Raw genomic sequence first — 19306 nt, forward strand, 5'->3', positions numbered from 1 at the left:
TTTAGGATTGCACACTTTGTTCCCCAAGTTCTCTCATTGTTCTGAAGTCCTCTCCTTCAGCCCCCCTTCCTCAGAGAATGCCAAGACACCATTTACTTATCACCTCAGTTCACAGGAGCCAGGCCACCATATCTATCAGTCTGAAACTTCTACAGTAACTACATCCCCCACAGAAACAGAAAATGCAGCTGATGCCCCAGGTAAGCTAAGGTGTAATGCCAGTTTAGTAGCTGTTGAGCCAAGAAGTTCCTGATTCGAAATTTACTGAGCAACCTTGGGCAAATCTCTATCACCATCAGCTCCTTGTTGCAATATGGGGGATACCATACTGGCCTCCCTTCCAAAGGCTGTTGTAATGGCTGCTGGAAAAGACCACTAAGGGCACAATCCACATAAAGTACTTTCGAGCCCGATGCACTTCAATGGGGGAAATATATGATGTTCCAATTCTCAAACTGAAATAAGTGAAATTTAAAAACACTTCAGGTTGTGCCCTACGTATCATACTTATACAAACAGAACACTATTGCGGACCAACCTTTTTTCAGGCACTTCTCCAAGGAGTCTGTCAGGGTGAGCCTACGTTCTAAGAGGAAGTCAAAGAGTGTCTTGGAAGAGAATGCGAGCCTCAGGCTCTCTAGAGCCACCTGCCGTGTCTTGGCACTGGAAGAGTGTTCAAGGAGAGAGGGAGTCAAAACTAGTGCCAGTCTGGGACCCTGCATAGATGTCCCCTCAAAACCCAAGATTTACAGCAAAGAAACACAACGCACTCCAAACAAATTATGCAAATTATTTAGGTCTGCACCTTCCTTGCAAAAATTTAGGATTTTACTGGGATTGTAGATAGAAGGGATTGAAAGAAAACTGTAGAACATGAGCAGCAAAGATTTACAGAAGCAAGTCAGAGTAGACATGAAGTAGGTCAAAGAGTTTTGCAGGCTCTGGAGCCTTTCCCATCAATGATTACAGGCCTTGTTCAACCTCCACCAAGCCGCTGTCAGCAAGCAGGGGCCCCAGAAGGGTCTTTTTTAAGAACTGCAAGCAAAATGCAAATCATATGACTGGTCCTAGATTCTAGCTCAGAAATGCTCCTCACATTATAAAACCAGCAGGTACACCATATTATATGCTATTATGGACAACCAATGCACGTGCACACACACACACACACACACACACACACACATATAAAAATTCAACTTCTATATCCCGCCCTACCAGTGGGCTCAGGGCAGCTTACAACATTGATAAGACAATAAATAACAATTTGACAATAAATAATAATTCGTAAAAGCCTCAACAATTCCATTAAAAACATTTCTGATGGCAGCATAACAATTACAACTATTGTGCCTGCTGCAATAACGTCAGGGAGGGCACATTCTCTGAAGAGACCAAAGTCAGCCAACACTGATGCCAACTTGGTACAGGCAGTGCCCTAAGGTAGGTGAGGCGAACTGAGCAGATTGACAAGCTGAGCAGAGAAGGCCGGTGTCGCTTGGACATCCACCGCTTCAGCGAAAGAGTCTATATAGTGTGTGTGTGTGTGTTTGTGTGCTTGCCTGGAAGTCATGGTTGACTTCTGGTGATCCCTACCATGGGCTTGGACATTTTTCAGAGTGGTGACTTGATTAGTCTGCCCGTGTCCCACCTCTGGTATTCCTTGGAGGTCTCCCTTCCAAGTACTTGTCAGAGTCGGCCCTGCTTAGCTTCTGAGATCTGAGGAGATTGGGCTTGTCAGGGCCAACCAATGCGTTGTTGTTGTTATTATTATTATTGTTGTTGTTGTTGTTATTGTTGTTGTTGTTGTTTTGATGTTAAACCACTCTCCCCCCAGAAAAACCAGGCTCAGGGCAGTATACAACAGGATAACAAATAAACACCATTAAGCAAATTAAAGCAGATTAAAACATGACAGTATCTTACAATGGCGTTAAAATTTTCCTGATGGAGCCACTGGCCTCACGGGGGAGCAGGGGGTGGGAGGGCCAGACAGATGGAGCCGTCGCTGTCCTCAGTCAAATGCCTGGCAGAGCATCTCTGCCTTGCAGGCCCTGTGGAATTATAACAGGTCCTGCAGGGCCCCGATGTTCTTCGGCACAGAATTCCACCAGGTTGGACACACACCCAAGGATCCAGGATCAACTTGCATTTCTCAGCAGCACAGACATATGATATATATGGGGTCAGAGACAATATGTAGCAAGTTCACACACTACATGGTACACCACAAGCACTTGTCGAATATAAGCACACACCTGCTAATTTCATAATGTGTCTGATTTCTGAACTCACACCATGAAGCTACGTGGCTGACTAAAGAACAAGAGGCCAATCTACAGGACTGAATGAACCCTTTTCACACCTGATCAGTATTCCTAAATCAAGCTTCCTCTTCCTGCTTGTTTTAAAGAGACAGGCATAAAAGGGGTCTGAAGCTTTAGTACCTCCCCCCCCCCAACCAGTTCATTGGTTCATTGTGAATTATCAGGGTTGCATGGCCAGAAGGGCAGCCGTAATCCGCATTTTGTAGCGAGAGGCAGTGCCAAGCACTGCCGGCACTTCTGCCAAGTTATTTTCAATGCAGCTGCATCCAGCCTGCCTTGGTTAACAATTTGATGCTACTGGCATAGCTAGAAAACAATTGAAAGATGCTGAGGGGGGGAGACAGGAATATTGCAAGCGATGAGACTGCTCCCAGAACAGTTTCTACCAACAATGTGTGGCACAGGCAAGAAAAAGGCACAGAATCCAGTAACTTCTTTGACTAGGTAAATATGCTCACAAGCAGACCAGGTCAAAGATTTCCGCTCTGCTCCTTTTGTCTCCAGCCTGCTATCCCGCAGCTCTGGAGCTCAGAATGGCTGAAACCAGTGCTGTCAGCTCGGGGAGCTCTAACATCAGAAAGCAGATGGAGCTGCTGCTACTTTCAAAAAAGGCACAAGCTCAGCAGGATCAGAGACTGAGGCTTGTGTTACCACAGCTCTGGGAGGTCAAACCCTGCTCAGGTTACCCATTTGCTCAGCCCACGGGAGAGAGAATAATGGCCACCACTATAGGGTAGGAAGCTGGAGGCTCTTCTCAGCCAGTTGCAGCGGGCTCCAGAAGCATTCCTCAAGCTCATCTGATGACAGGGACAAGGGGCAAACACAAAGGCAGGCAAGATGTGCAGACCAAGCCACTGTTAACACTAACCATGGTTCGCCAGATGGTCACAAACCCAAGTTCAGACATCACACTAAACCACAGTTTAGTTTCCCGAACCACCTTTTGGCGTGTTTGAAGTTATCCTTGCTGTGGCAGATGCCTCTCACCTCTTGTCCATCACATTGTCGATGCACTCCTTCAGCTTATCTTCCATTTCCTCTTGCTGTGCTTGCTCATCAACTGCCTCACCACCTGGGGAAAGCAGCAAAAATCATGGGCACCAAATCAGCCCAGCCAGACCCACCCTCTGCAGAGGCTGCCTCCTCCTGCAAGGAGCACAAGAGTGGCTCCGGACCTGAATGGCACTGGCAGGGCTGCACAGAGGCCTTTCTCCTCTGATTTCAAGCGGCTTGTTGCAGGGTGATCTTTGAGTTTTGCCTGATTCCTGGCAGCTGCCAGTTTAATGGAATCCAACTAGATGGAATGACATAGTAATATGAAGTTTTGAACTGTTTATCATTTTCAGCTCTTAATAATTTGGTTCTAAGCCACTTCAGGGCTTAAAGGTAAAACAGCACACATGTTTCACTCAAAATGAATATTAATTAACAAAGAGCTCCGGAAATCTGAGTAGCTGCAGTCACACAGTGGAGTACAGCACCCAGAAAACTATTTCAGTTCTTAGATATGCCATCACCACAAGTCTGCAGAAGTTTAAATGAAGTCTCCACAAGCTTAAATACATGGAACAGGTGTTAACTTTTAAGTATTTAGGGCATGGAAGGCCCACCATGAATATGCTGCAAATATCAGAAGAAATCTGCTCGAAGTATTATTAAATTCAATTCTACAAAAGGGGGGGGTACTTTATACCTGTGGCCCTTAAATTATATCTGTCCAAAATGGTACCACAACTCATGTATGGGACTATGTTGGGCCCACCTGCATCAAACTTTGCCACCTGAGAGAAAACTCAATCAAAATTTCTAAGAGCTTTATTCTGATTTCCTAGTAGTGCCTCTAATGCAAATCTATGCCTGGAAACTGGACTGATAAAATTAGAGGCTAGGGTAACCCTCATCCTTTATTGATACCTGGTTTAGGATAAGACACAGTTCTTCGGATATAACTTCACTAATTCTCAGGGATGGTTTCTGTTCAACTTGGCTTAAGGCAGTCCACCAGAAGTTACATCTGTGTGGTTTTTCTTTTGAGTCCCTTCAGATAATGGCCTTAGATCAGGCAAGGGCTGTAGTCACACAAAGGATATTGGATATCAAAAGGCAGAGTGATATCACTAGGGTTTCGACCTTCTTGGCCCCTCAGAAAATGAGATATGTGGCTATTCCAGCAACTTTCTTATTACTTCTAGAAATTCCATCTTATTGTAGAGCTTTTTCTATGGCCAGATTCAATATTTTTCCATCTGTGGTAGTGGAAAGGTGCCAATGACAGAGCAAGTTTGCTCTTGTGGCACTGGTGAAGTGGAGATGATTGAGCATACTTTGCTACACTGCAGTTATTACCAAGAAATTCAAGCAACATTTATTCAACCCTTATTAGGGAGATTTCTCAGTTATCTGGACCCAGAGATAAATAAGACGTTCCTACCTGATTCTAACCCCCAGCTTACACTAAATTGTGCTAGATTTTTAGCTGCAGCTTATAGAATTCATAAAGAACAAGAAAAGAAATAAAGCAGATGAAAGTAGAAGTGGATTAGATGAATTCTGTGTTTAAATACATGGCAGCTGTCCCGTTAACAGAGAAACAAGCTAGGTGCCCAGAGAGAACTGATCAGGGGACAATCTGGAAATCCCAACACCTCCCCACATCACCCCACCCAAGACGCTCTAAACTCCCGGGGCCTTGAGCAGGATGGTGTTTCCCCCTTTCAACTGGCACTCATCTGCTGTCAACATTCTGTCTCTTCTGAAGGATATTTAGTTGTCATCAGGCCTCTCTCTTATGGTTCATTTACAAAGATATAATTTTCCATATAGCTCCAGTTGGGTACAGATTCCTTCTGTTTGTAAATGGCCCAGTTTTGCAGCTTTTGTGATTCACACAGGGTGAGGCAATTTACTGATTACTGACAGTGATGAAAGTTGTCTACCCACTATTTCATACAGATTTGGAGCCTCCCTTCCCTTACAGGCCTACTCTCCTTCTGTAACTGCCAGATTTTCCTTTTCTATCCATCTATCTACTTATCTAACTATCTAGTTCAGTTAGAGGAACTTATTCAACAAGTGTAAGCTTTTTGATGACAAACCACAAAAGGCCACATTTTTTGCTATAAACATCATCCACACTCACCTGTCACTTCCTCTGCTACACTAGCAGTCTCACTGGCACTGCTGTAGTGACTCAGCACTTCACTAGCTGCCTCGTCATCACTGGCCTGGGAGTCCATCTTGGCACTGCTTCGGGTACCTGAAGGAGGAGATTAAAAGGTTAGCAGAAGAATGGAAAAATTCATGTTTACAAAGGCAAGAAAAACTGCTGAATTCTGCACTTTTCTGTTCACTTTGCTTCATAATATGGCCCATCAAAAGTTCAGAGTCAACTCACATAATTCCCCCCTCCCAGTTCTGCTGAGTGAATACAGATGGACTATTTACCAAGAGGTAACCGATTATAATTTACATGTAGCTACCTGACAAGCTACTTAGTTGTATTAGTAAGTCAAATGCTGGCAATTTTATCACACCTCCATACCCGATCAGAAACCTGAATGACAATGTTCTCCTCGCCACATAGGAGGACAATATTTGGAACCCATATAGGTAAAGGTAAAGGTTCCCTTGCTCGAAAGCCAGTCGAATCCGACTCTAGGGTTGCGGTGCTCATCTCCGTTTCAAAGCCAAAGAGCCAGCGCTGTCCGAAGACCTTTCCGTGGTCATGTGGCCGGCATGACTACACACCAAGGCGCACGGAACGCTGTTACCTTCCCACCGAAGTGGTACCTATTTATCTACTTGCAATTTATTGCTTTCGAACTGCTAGGTTGGCAGGAGCTGGAACTAGAGACGGGAGCTCACTCCGTCTTGCGGCACCCGGGTCTCGAACTGCTGAACTACTGACCTTCCACAGCCTGCAGTTCAGCGTCTTAACCACTTGAGCCACCGCAGCTCCATATAGATAACCATATAGGAACCCATATAGATAACCATTATACCATAGATCTGGACCAGGTGTATAGAAAAGCTCTTTCTTGCTACATGGCACCATAATACGGACAACTGAGCAACCCCAAGGTATGAGATCAGACTGGTCAACCAAGCAGTTACATGCACACTATACTAAACTAACATATCACTAGTGATCATCTGTACTGTCTGTGCATTCAATTCCCCTCTAAGCAAAGTCTAGATGTTTTCATGTTCTACCAGATCGAGGCCTTTACAGGAGGCCTCACTCCCATGGCATTCTCCACAGACCCACTGAACAGACACTACCTTCTTTAAGGTGGTATTGTAAAGTTGTGACACAATGCAAAGCATCGGAAAAACCAAGCAAGCTGAGGCAGTTCTGTGGAAGACAAGTACAACCAAATAACAAGGGAGAGTGACAAACAAGTTCTCTCTCACCTAAAGCACGAAGTTTGGTTAACCATTCTCTCTGCATCCCCGGAGATACTTGCTAGCAATGGACAGCAATTGGCCTCTAATATAGCAAATGCTAAGGTCTAGTACATAGCACAGCATGTATATGTCGCTAGTAGTACCTTTGGATAAAATTAGCACTGTCAGCTTGGGCACACCCCTTCCTCAAGACCTGGACCACGAGATAATCAACACCATATGGAATAAGTAAGGGAGGAGGGGCAAAGGGGAAAGCCCTTCTTTAATCATTTCTGACCTCAAGAGGCCAGGGGCTCACTTCACTGAGCACTAATAATAGACACTTTGTTCAATTTGCTGGAATGGCTGATTTTGTTCAGGGACAAATAAGCACAAGTGGTTGAATTGTGTGGCACATGGTTGATAAAGATGGAAGACGAGTACCCTCCAAGGAAATGGGAAGGGGGATGTTCATTCAGAATTTTATTTTTTTTAAAAAGATATAGCTTATTAGTTTCAGCTGTAACAAAGTTACAATGTGGTAACAACCTCCCAAACATAGTAAAACAATATATTGCCATAAACATACAAAAATAGTACACAACCCACACAGAGTACACCTTCTTAAAAAGCATAATTGAACAGATGCACAGCAAACCAAACGGCATTCAAGCCCACAGGTGACAGCAAATTTTGACTTTTAGCTGGTACCAAGGCAAAGGTTGCAGCTCTCAGTGTAACCCTCATGATGCCACTTACAGGTTTAAAGAAAAAAAACCCAGACAATAATATTAGGAGGGACTTATCCTGTACACCTGTCGTTACTGGACATGTGAAACAGTCACTGGAATACAGCTGGGCAGATGTCCAATGTGAGAAGACTAATCATTAAGCAAGTACTGTAACAGTGGCAGCAGCCCTCCAACAGGGGTGGTCTTTCCACGGGAGAAAGACACTCCGAGAACCTCTGAACCTCCTAACAGCACCGCACCCCAATAGTCAGGTTTGGCATGAGAGGTGACTTGCTAAGGAGACTGGGAGACATTGTCTTGTCAAGAGGCAGAGGCTCATGCTTGCCACATTCCTCCAAATATCCCCCCCCCCATCTCTCTACTCCTATGTAAAATATGGCTGGATAATCACTGCCTGCGGCCCTAAGGTTTCACAATTAAATGGCTAAGACGCTGACTATTGTCTGCCAGGAAGCAGACAGGACGAAGCATCTAGCCCATCTACTTCGCTATGAATGAATTATGTTGGTTAGCAACTTCCCGCCTCACACTATGGATCCAATGGTATTTTCCCCTTCATTCCTGTCAGAAATCTTCCAGTTCTTTGTCTTGCACCTGCATTTCCCCCTTCTTTATTCCAGGCTATCAAAGAACATTAACTTTCAGGTTCAACTGAACAGTCATCATCTAGCCTCACTCTTACACCTATTAGGAAACATCGCACCTTTTGTGGTGTACTTGGGAAACTCCAAACACTTGTTTTGTCCAGAAACATGAATTCCATCACATCATGGTCACACTAGCTTATCTATGTCATCATACCCTCAGGATACATTTTGGGGTATAAATATACCCAGTCCACTACATGCCCAGTGTGATTTAAGCTTGGGTGCCCAGAGAAGCTCCCCCCCCCCCAATACATATCAGGTCTTTGTGTGTGGCACGCTGGTCATCATTATCACACACCTCCTTTCCCCAGAACCTCAGGCTTAGCCAGCTCTCCAAGATTAGTAATGTATCACCCCCAAAACCCCCATCCCATCCTGTTGTTTGCTACCTCCTTTTCTTTCCAATTTCTGTTATTTTTTTACAATAAAATTATTCTCTCTTAGTATTGGGTCTGGTTCTTGGATCCAAAAAGGGTTTAAAGGGAAAGATCTCCGTAAAATATAGGTAACCAATCCTTGCTTAATACCCCACCTCTTGCTGCCACTGAGCTAAATTCCCCCAAGAAACTGAAGGCAGCAATTCAGCTTCTTAAATCTAAGGTGGTAGGGGTAACAGTACCATAACACTGAAGTAGTGTTAACTACCTGGAGAAGATGCCTTTGCAGTTTAGTACCCACAAGCTTTCACCACAACTTCTACTGATGGCATCAAAAGATGCCTTGAGGTCTATTAAGGAGACAAGCCAAGACAAGTACATCATAGTGGCCTAATCTAAAACCAGTCTGTCCCTTGGGAAAGATACTATTAGCAACTGAGAGCTCATATAGGACAGTGGCTAGTTAGACTAGGACTGAGGAAACCCAGGTTTAAATCTTCACTTGGCTGTGAAGTTCACTGAACCAATCACTCTTTTCCTCAGCCTAACCTACCTCAGATAACTGTTGGGAGGATCAACTGAAAGAGGAGATGACTATGTACACCATTCTGAACTCCATGGAATAAGGGTATGATACTAATACAACTGATAGACCCTGCTTTCAAGTAAATATTTGATGCAATTTAAGATGTGCAAAACCTTTATTAAAGTATCAGAAATGTTGCTCTCCATTAGAGAACCAGATATTTCTTTATATGTCATCATTAGAATCATGACAACCTTGGCCAACTAGGTTCATGTTATCTATCTTGTTTGTAAAATTCAGGCAGGACCACATGTGGTTCTGACAGCTGTACTTTTTAGCATACAGAATAAATATAAACTGTTGGTTTTTTTTTCCCTAAGATATTTAGCAGCTAAGACAGAATACATATATTTAATGTGACTGGCAAACTGTATCAAAATGGAGAGACATTGCATTTCAGTGACAGACTTGTTTGACATTGCTAATTATGGCTTACTCTTATCTCTAATCCAACAGAATTGGATTTATCATTTTCAGAGTTTTCCTGGGGTACAAAGATAGAGTCTTCCTCCTTTGCCTCCCAAATGAAGCTATTGCCCTGTCCCTTCTTCTTAGGTGTACTTTTTTTTTACTTTAAAAAAATTATTGAGTTTATTACAACATATATACAAAACAAGAACACAGCTGTATCATACAACCATGTGATAAGTAAGATATTGAATATATACATAGAATGTCATACAAAAAATACATCTCTAGTTGTTTGATTTAAATTCAGTGTTATGATCCACTTCTCCCTAGCTTATGAAAGTTTATGCCACAATAAATGTGTTAATCTTTAAGGTATCACAAAATTCCTTTTTGTTTTTGCTGACAGTTATTCCTCTGGAACAGAACTTCTGCAGTTTTCTCATAATCCAGTCACAGAATTCTTGACAAATTTCTCATAATATTTAGAATTCATGGAAAGAATATAGATTTTTCACTAACTAAAAATCCATACTTGCACAATTACAAGGACCAGCACGATTTGGTCACATTCCACTTTCAGTTGCAGGCTAACAAGGTTAATCAGTCTCCCAGCTGCCACAGTATTTTAAATGCAAGGAGGGCTATAACTGTGAAAGCAGGATTTTATCATTCAATCCAAGTTTTCCAAAGACAAAGGATTTCATGTCAAAAAGTTACTGCCAGAATTTTGGGACATCCAAGCCTAGTTTGAAATATTGGACATTCAAGGATGAATTTGTTCTTATGTAAAACTTTGACCGATGAAACAAATGAAATGATTTTTTGTTATTATAATTCCTAACAAACAACCTCTGCCATATCCTAAGATCCTGCCTAGAACTAGGAAATAATTAAATTATCACTAAATAGCTGGATTTATCCATCAGGAACAGGAAGTTGAGGATTTTTTCTGGAAGCCTACCTTTATCAAACAAAGCCTGCTTCTGCCATAAAATGTCCACATATTCATACCTCCAACAGTATGAAACATGCTCCTCTATGGTCTGCATTGTGCTAATACATCCTATGATTTGAGCCCACAGGAATGTACTGAAACAAAGGTTCAATCTGACTAAGTCAACATACATTTTAAGCAGTATTTGTTAACTAGAGGACACTGTGGAATATCAAGTGGATCAAGTTGGATGAAATACCACACCCTCTGAGATCCCTTCTACCATTCCATGGAGAAATCCTAGGAGATACAGTTCTATACTAATTATAGTGATGCAAGACTGTCTGTTGGCTGTTCAAACAGTGCTGATTTCAATTTCCCTCAGAGTAAAAGGCAGGTTCTTACATTTCCCCAGAAAGACCAAGAATGAACTGGGTTTAGCTCAGCTTCAACATTTTTCCAATGCCTGCTTTTCAAGGAGGGAAATAATACATATTCTAAGAGCCCTTCAAGTAACTATTTCTTGCTATGGCATCAATATTATTACCCAAAATCACAGATTGTGAAATTGCTGCTGTGGGACCACAGTGGCAGTTCAGGTAAGTGACAGTTTAGGATTTGTAAATACTCTAGTACTAGGATCCAAAGGAAAAGAATTTGTCTTAGAACACTGGGAATAAAATTTAAGTTTCTGTGAGTGTGATCCATAGATGACAGAGAATTATATTTAGAATTATCACCAGTAGAAAACCATCATGTTTGCAGAACAAATGAGTTAAATGGGGGGGGGGGAATAGGCAGGAGCAAACCACTTCACAGGATTACATTTTAGCCATTCTAAGGAACAGCTAATCCCCACCTCCCTTCTCCATGGATACTAACAGTTAATAGTTAGAATTTGCTTTCTTATAAAATAGCAGTAGTAACACCTGTGGCCCTTTAGGCATGTCTTATCTCTGTGCAAGGTCAGCTTGATTCTGAGAAGTAAGAAGTTGGATCCAGGTGGGAGATTTTTGTATTAACAGAAATGTTGAGCACAAATTAAAGGAACATTCTGATTGGTTGTAGTTGTGGGGTGATGGGTCTTTTAGCCCCTGTGACTTTGGGAAGTTGTTAGGCAATGTGTACCACTACCACCTTTTCACTGAGATCTTTGCCTGTTGGAAAGACAGAACAATGAATGTATGGAGATGGTAATTAAGGTACTGTATTTTGTCTATGCCTAAAAGTTATGCATTACCTTACCAGTCTAAAGAAGAGATGTTTCAAGTATTGGTTAATCTATAGGAGCTTATTTAGTTTTTGTACAAGAGCCTGACAACTGTATCCTGACTGAATTTGGATTTTTTAAAAATTAGCTTTAATAAATATTAGTTATATTTTTTCCAGTTTGTGCTAGCTAGCGGCTCATTACCTGTGAGATGAACTGGCCTCAGAGAGGCATGTCTGCGTACATTTTAGGGAGCTCTCATGCCAGTGGTTCAGGATTGCGAGGTCTCCCTGTGGGGCTGGACTGTCCTGGCCCTGGGCCAGTGTGGGGCCAGTCCTTACAAACACAAAGTACAATGGTTAACTAGCCAGGCTGGAGAAAAGTAATATAACTAAATGGAAGACACAGTGAGTTTGGCCTCATCAGGTACAGCCAGCGCAGTGTCTATTGTGCTATGTGCTTCAGTCTAACAGCCAAAATATTCCGCTGTCTTGTATTAGTCTTGCCTAACAAATAGATCACTTATGATTTGCACTTCCAAACCAAACAGGATTACTCCCAGGGCTTGCTTGCCTCTAACCCTCCCCTTTCCTGCTCAGCTTATTTAGGAAGTGTCCCGCTGCGAAAGCCCCTCCTGCTCACATCTTCTCCCCACCTTAAGTCTTCCCCCACCCACAGCAATCAGAAGGGTTGCTTCTGGTTTCACCCTGTCTTCCTCCAAGCCTGGGAAAGTCACACACTTTGTTCTTTTTCTTCTTTGGCTCCTATATGAATAGCCTCCTTCATGATTCCAGCCTGTGTTCAGTAATGTGATACTGGGGCCCAGCTCTGTTGTATAATCCATCAGCAAAACACATCTAAAAGTCCTGTACTAAATTGCTCAAGATAAAAGGCCAAACGCTTATCTAAAATAAATAAAAATATGGAGCTCTAAGAGCAAGCTTCCAACAGGCAGCCACCATCTTCCCTGCCGTAGGAACTCCCCTGCTTTACCCCTCCCCCCTACTTTTTACATGGCTGCTTCCACATGCTTTCCCCCTGGATCTTTCCCTTGAGTTTTCCCATGGATTTGCTTGCTTGGGTCCCTACAGGCCAGCACCCCTTTTACAGCACTAGTCCTCCTCATCTGTGTATGTTTGAAAACCATTAGCTACCCAGATTCTTGGGAACTACCTCAGATAGTTTTCCCTACCTAGAATCATACAAGAATAGGTAACACAATCCTCTGCTTTCCTTGCTTCCCCTACCCCCCCCCCCGGCATTACACAAGCATATCTACATATTTAGAATCTCCAGTAGGCATTTTGGTGTTAATGCATGCTCCATACTCTTCTGACTGCATACACATGTAGTGCTATTTCAATGAATAAAAATAACTCAGTTTCTTTCCATGTCTGCTTCAGTTTTGTTCCTTTCCTTTAAACATTCCTTAGACGTGTGTGGGTGTGTTATCGCCTTGGCCATGTGCTAGAGACACTAAATCTGCAACTCCTTTAAGACAGGAGAGGTGGCAGAAGAGAGGTGTCTCTCCAGTTTGGCAGAATCACAGACACATATTTACATGTATCTTTATGAACACACTCAGTAATAGTGAAGTCCCGCTATTAACCAGACCTTTAAGTGTACTGTGGGTGCTGCATAACAACTAGATTAGAACAGCAACATCACTCACTAAAGGAACGGGGGGGGGGGGATCTAAAGCAAATGCAATGTACCAGTTTCCTAATGTCACAAAATCCATCAACCAAGAATGTGCAACAGATTGTTCAGACTCCTTGGGCAACATGCAAATATACTTCTTTGCTTTTAGTGAGGCATAGCATTGGCTGCCAGGGTCAAAATATCCCAGCTTAACCAGCAGTGAAGACCAGGGGCAGTAGAAACCAAAAGTGGGTGAACTACAGCATAGACTCTGTATACACCATGGGTGTCAAACGTAAGGCCCAGGGACTGGGACCGGCCTGACCTTGGCTGTTATGCGGCCTGTGAGCAACTAGTGCAAGGGAGGGTACAGGAGGCTGCTCGGGGGTGGGTGGGCTCCAATTATGGAGTCTGCAGCAGTCAAGCAGAACCCCTTCACTTTAGGGACACCCTCACTGGTAAATTGGGAGCCACTGCAGAGGCATTCATACCTCTCCACTTGGCCTGCAGCTCCGGGGATGCTGTCCTGGATGGCCTCAGGGATTAGCATTTGCATGTGGGGGTTACAGATGATCCTCTGTTGGAGTATGTGAGCACTTGCCCAACACTGCACTGCTGGGTCTCCAGTCCACCGCCATGTGGGTTTTCCTCTGCACACACCCCCAGTCCATGGGGCCTTGCAGTGAGGACAACTCCGAGCTTACCAGTTGCTGTCATTTATAAAGTTTATATCTCCCGTACCTGGCATAACGTTTTATGGTGCACATGGCCTGACCCAACAAAGTGACATTTATGTCATTTTGTCAGATCCGGCCCTCATAACAAATTAGTTCAACAACTCTGGTTTACACTGTCCCACATAACACCAGGATCTTGGTGTTACAGAGGGTGAACCATCCTGCTGCTGGCCTCCATAAGATACAGGAACTTCCTGCGTGGCAACCATACTGGCACCCCAGCCACTCCCAACTGCAAGTACAGTGATGCTAAAGCAGGCTGAAGGGAGGGCAGACCACTGACCAGCTCAAAATGTTCAGTTTATAGCTTGGCCAAAGGTATCCCCCTTTAATCCCTTTACCAATCCCTGGGGGCAAGAACAGATAGTCCTATAGGAAGTTTGATATAAAGGATTAATAAAAATACCTGTCCCTGAACTACATACACAAACCACCTAACACCATACTCCTAATTTGCGTTCCAAATTAAGATCTTTCTCTGCTATCAGCCACCCCAGTGTCTACTAATCCCCCGCAAATTCTCATCCAAACCAATGTCATTGCTATTTATCATTTATATAGCAGTTTCGGTGTGCAAACATCTCTGTGGTTCTTCCCATTTTAAAACTGTCAGCACGGTACTATGGGCATTAAAATTCCTTGGAAAACCAAGGCAAAGGAGGTGATTACCCATGATGCTACTCAATATGTATGGCTGCCAAGTCCACTGTAACGCTGACTACTGGACCATGTTAACTACTAATAAAAGTGTTTCACTTGAATCCAGAAAGAATTTGAATCTATGCTTCCTGGATTCAAATGAAACACTTTTATTAGTAGTTACATGGTCCAGTAGTCAGAGTTACAATGAGCTCGGTCATAATTTTGTTAAGTTGCACAACGTATTCTAGCTGCAGAACCTACAGGGCTTCTGGTGCACAGCTCGATTCTAGGAGGCCACAGACTTCACAGCACAACCAATGTGCACACCGCTGACAGGCACAACCAATGTGCACACTGAAGCAGCTCAAGCATGCTCAGCTGCCCAAGAGAGTGCTTCACCTCAGCTAGCCCCAGACAGAAGCGAAGGAGCCTGGGAAGTCAGCCAAATCGCTATCCCAAGCCATCCACTCTTTGCTTGCTGCACTCTTAAGAGAATGTGACAACTTGGCTACAAACATCTCAAATGCTGTTAAGAAGGTATTGAGATTACTCTGCAGTAATTAAGATGTTGCTATAATAGTAACAGAGAACGTGAGCAACAACTGATGTGCAAGCTTTTGAGTTAAACATAACACTTCCTCAGGTACTAAGGGCAGGAAGTCAACTTACAGCTATGCAGAAAAACAGAAGAATGTTTTCCATTTAAATAATTTATCACACTTTTCTCCCTTCAAACTAGGGTCCCAAGCACAGCGCAAATAATAAAACCACACGTTGGCAGCCAATGAAGAGGAATTCATTCAACTATTACCCTTAGTAGCACAAGCAGACCCAATAAGCAAGGGGCTATGGCTCAGTGGCAGAGCATCTGCTTGGTATGCAGAAGGCCCCAGGTTCAATCCCCAGCATCTCCAGTTAAAAGGATCAGATAGCAGATGATGTGGAAGATCAGATAGCAGATGATGTGGAAGACCTCTACCTGAGACCTTGCAGAGTACGCTGCCAGTCAGAGTAGGAAATACTTAATGGATCAATGCTCTGATTCAGTATAAGGCAGCTTCATAGGTTCAGTCCAAGAAGTCGCAATAATTATTTTCTATCCTTCACAAAGGCACAGGCAAGCCTGAAGGAAAAAAGCCAAGGAAGGGGTAGAATGGGTAAAGTTCTGTGGCAGAACACGACAGATGATAAAAATGAAACCTGCTCCTTAGAAACAACCTATTACACCGCCCTTCATCCCAGCTTAGGGTCCTCAAAGTGGTGAACATGTCAAACATTAAAGTAGCACACACACTTAAAACAATTAAGCATATTAACACATTCACACACAAGATGGAGGACCAGTAAGGGTTAGTGAGAGAACACCAGAACCAAAAAAAAAAAAATCTTCACTCAGTGGTGGAAGACAATGATGGGGGAGACAGAGGAATCTGCCGGGGTAGGGAGTTCCATAGTTTTGACACCACAACCAAAAAAGCCCTTTCTCAGGTTGCTACCTGCCTCAGATAGTGGCACTTGAAGCAGGGCCTCTGAACATGACTGGAGTACTTGGTAGGTTCATATGGAAGCAGGGGATCCTTAAAGTATGGTGGCCACAAGCCATATAGGTCAGAGGTGTCGAACTCATTTGTTATGAGGGGCGGGTCTGGCATAAATGTCACTTTTTAGGGCCAGGCCATGCGTGCTATAAAATGTAACACGAGGTACCAGAGACATAAACTTTGTAGGTGTGGAGATACAGGCATTGGTAATGAGACAGGAAAACTAGCTCTCAGTTCAGTCCAGGAGGATGCAGAAAAGACATGGACATAAGTCTGACATTAGAAACCATAACAGTTGCTGACCTAAGAGTAGCAGTGCTCTTACGAAGAAATTTCAAATAGAGATTAGAAAGAGAACCTACTGAATTGCAACTGATAAAGAAGCTCAAAGCAATGCATCCTCCTGGACTGAACTGAGAGCTAGTTTTCCTGTCTCATTACCAATGTGTGTTCTAATTCCTAATCAGGATCTTTTTGGAACAGAGAAATCCAATCCTTTTTATTAAAAAAAAAGCTTTTCAGAATAAGCCAAAATAATTTCCTCAATGTACATTGCCAGAAGAATCCACCCACCCTCTCCCTCCCTCCAATGAAGTATGCTTGCACACAAAAACTTATACCTGGTATAAAACGTTGTTGGTCTTGAAGCTGCAATGAGACTCCAACTTTGTTTTCTCTTTCCTCCCCTCCCTCCCCAAAAGAGGAGGAGCAGCCCCAGAGAAGGAAGCTGAAGCTCTGTGTGTGTGCGCAAGAGGGGGTGGTGGGCTTGTCTTTGTATCTCTCCTGCAGTAAGCAACCACAGAGCTCTCTCTGTGCCTCTGTGTGTGTGTGTATGCATGTGTGTGTGGAGGGAGGCAAGAGGCAGGGAACAGTAGGCAAAGAGCCACTGAGAGAGCTGGGGAAAAAGCAAGCTAGGGTGCGGCTGCAGGAGCAGCCCTGGGAAAGGAAGCGGGAGAAGGAAGTTGCTTGGGGGGCCGGTTTTGAGCCCTCTGTGGGCTGGATTTGGCCTGCGGGCTGCACGTTTGACACCCCGATATAGGGTTTTAAAAATCAAAACCAGCACCCTGTATTGATCCCAGAAGCAGATCAGGGTCAATGCAGACAGAACAAGACTGATATGGTCCCTATGACCCAGTCCAGTCAACATTCTGGCTGCAGCATTCTGTGCCAGCTGTAGCTTCTGAACAGTCTTCAAGGGCAGCCCTACATACAACACATTGCACCAGTTTAATCTAGACATTGCCAGGGAATGCACCACAGTGGACTCACCGGTAAAAGCTGCCCCGGCCATCACTGCCACCTCTTTATTCAACAGTGGTCGACGGCGGCGGCGGAGAAAAATGGTGGCTGGCGAAGCAAGGAGCGAGCGAGCGAGGGAGGCCGGACCAACTGGCGCGGAGGCGGAGCAACACAGCAGGCCAGAGCCTCATCGGGACAGAGGCCGCAGCGGAGCATGCGCGGAAGTGCGAGTGGTCCTGGCCGGAAATGGAATCGCTACAGCCGGAAGAAGGGAACTCCAAAGACCAGCACCAGAAAAGGACGCCGCCGACTACCGCCCGCAAGAACAGGACAACAACCGAAGATCCGCCGCAAAAAGGGTGCCTGGTAGGGTAGTCACCACCCCTGTATATCTGTGGCCCTAGGTTAGATTCTGTAAATGTGATTAGCACTCTCTGTAAGCCGCCCATATGTGAACTTTAACACACCAAAATCAGCTGAGGTTGTGTTTATTTTGAGTGTCCTCAACTGGGTCTGCTGCACAGAGGCCAAGAGAACAGAACACTGTGTGCTACGCTATGCCTGGGGAAGGGGGAGAGAAGCTCTGGGTGGTATCTGGCTGGTGTGTGCATGTCAGGCTGATCTGCACCCTCACTCACGCATCACACACCATGACACACTAGTACAGCCTCAAGGCACAGGGGAATTCTCTTAATAACATGCAGCCTTCTCCACAGTTGCTTCCCTTTCCACCAGGGATGTCTGTGGCTTTGTCTAAAACAGTACACTGGACTCCTATTGCTAAGAGAACACCTTTGTGGAAATAACCTTAGGATTCTCTTACGGGGCTCTTAAGCAGCACCAATCTATAGAAGGGGAAATAAAGACAATGTGCACAAAGAAGAGAGATTAAAGCAGAGTTACAGGGCACAATTCAGTAAATGCTTAAGTCCTACATGGAAATCAACAGGACTGAAAAGTGATTAACTCTTTCTGGATTATGCCCATAGACGGGTTTTTTAAAAAAGGAGGGGGGAAGTGGTCATTATAACAGGTAAGCTGCATTAAGAGAGACTGCTAAAAAGGCACAACATTTGGAGAACAAGTGAACTCAGATGGAGGTAGGGAACATTATTCAGTCTGCCTTTCGTACTGGTGCAAGAGGAGCCAAAATCCTCATCAATACGTCTAATTCTCAAAATTGCCAAATCTGTGGATACTTAGATCTAGAAACTGGAACCCTTAACAGACAAGACTGATGTTTCTACAAACCTGAAAATCAACCCAGGTTTGCAGAAAAATCTGAAATCTTTTTTTTTAAAAATAGAGAGTGGCGTTTTTAAAAACCCATACAATAAAAGTAGCATCTGTAGCTTCTGGAAACAAATGCCTTCAGTGTCAGCTGCTAGGCAACCACATTTTACTGCAAGCCTTCTAGCCTTAATTTCTGCCAGGGAGCAGAGGCCCTTTCCAGGACTGTTTTGGCATTTCAGGAAGGACTCATCAGAGCTAGGCCCAGGAGCAATCACCAGGCAACTTGCTACCACGCAACTTGCATGACTCCCCCAGGCCTGGCTGTTTGCTACTGTTCAACAGCAGACTCCCACAAAATCCACTGAGCTGTAGTAGTTAAGAGCTTTAGACTAAGATCTGGGAGACCCAGGTTCAAATCACCACTCTGCTGTAGAAGCTCACTGGGTGACCTTGGGACAGTTATGCACTCTCAGTCTAACTTTTACTCCACGGGGCTGTGAGAATAAAATGAAAAAGAGAATAATGCAAGCTGCTTTGGGGACCCTCTGTGGAGAAAGGCAGAATATACATGAAGTATTAAATATAGCTGAAGATGGGGAGCAGGAAAAGTTAGTTGGTGGGTGGGAAAGAGAGAAAGAAGCAG

The 19306-nt window shown here is 44.0% G+C and overlaps 1 protein-coding gene across 1 annotated transcript in view; it reads right to left on the reverse strand.

The window, feature by feature from the left end:
* IFRD2 (interferon-related developmental regulator 2) overlaps positions 1–19306 on the reverse strand; it is a 33669-nt gene that overhangs the window by 8835 nt on the left and 5528 nt on the right. The window contains exons 2-4 of the mRNA XM_015420998.1: positions 5467–5583; positions 3315–3399; positions 539–663 (exon numbers count right to left, since the gene is read on the reverse strand). Coding sequence (XP_015276484.1) covers positions 539–663; positions 3315–3399; positions 5467–5583 — 327 coding nt within the window. The remainder of the gene's footprint in view (positions 1–538; positions 664–3314; positions 3400–5466; positions 5584–19306) is intronic.

This window comes from Gekko japonicus, unplaced genomic scaffold (assembly GCF_001447785.1).
Source record: "Gekko japonicus isolate JY-2015 unplaced genomic scaffold, Gekko_japonicus_V1.1 scaffold3599, whole genome shotgun sequence".
Classification (NCBI taxonomy): domain Eukaryota; kingdom Metazoa; phylum Chordata; class Lepidosauria; order Squamata; family Gekkonidae; genus Gekko; species Gekko japonicus.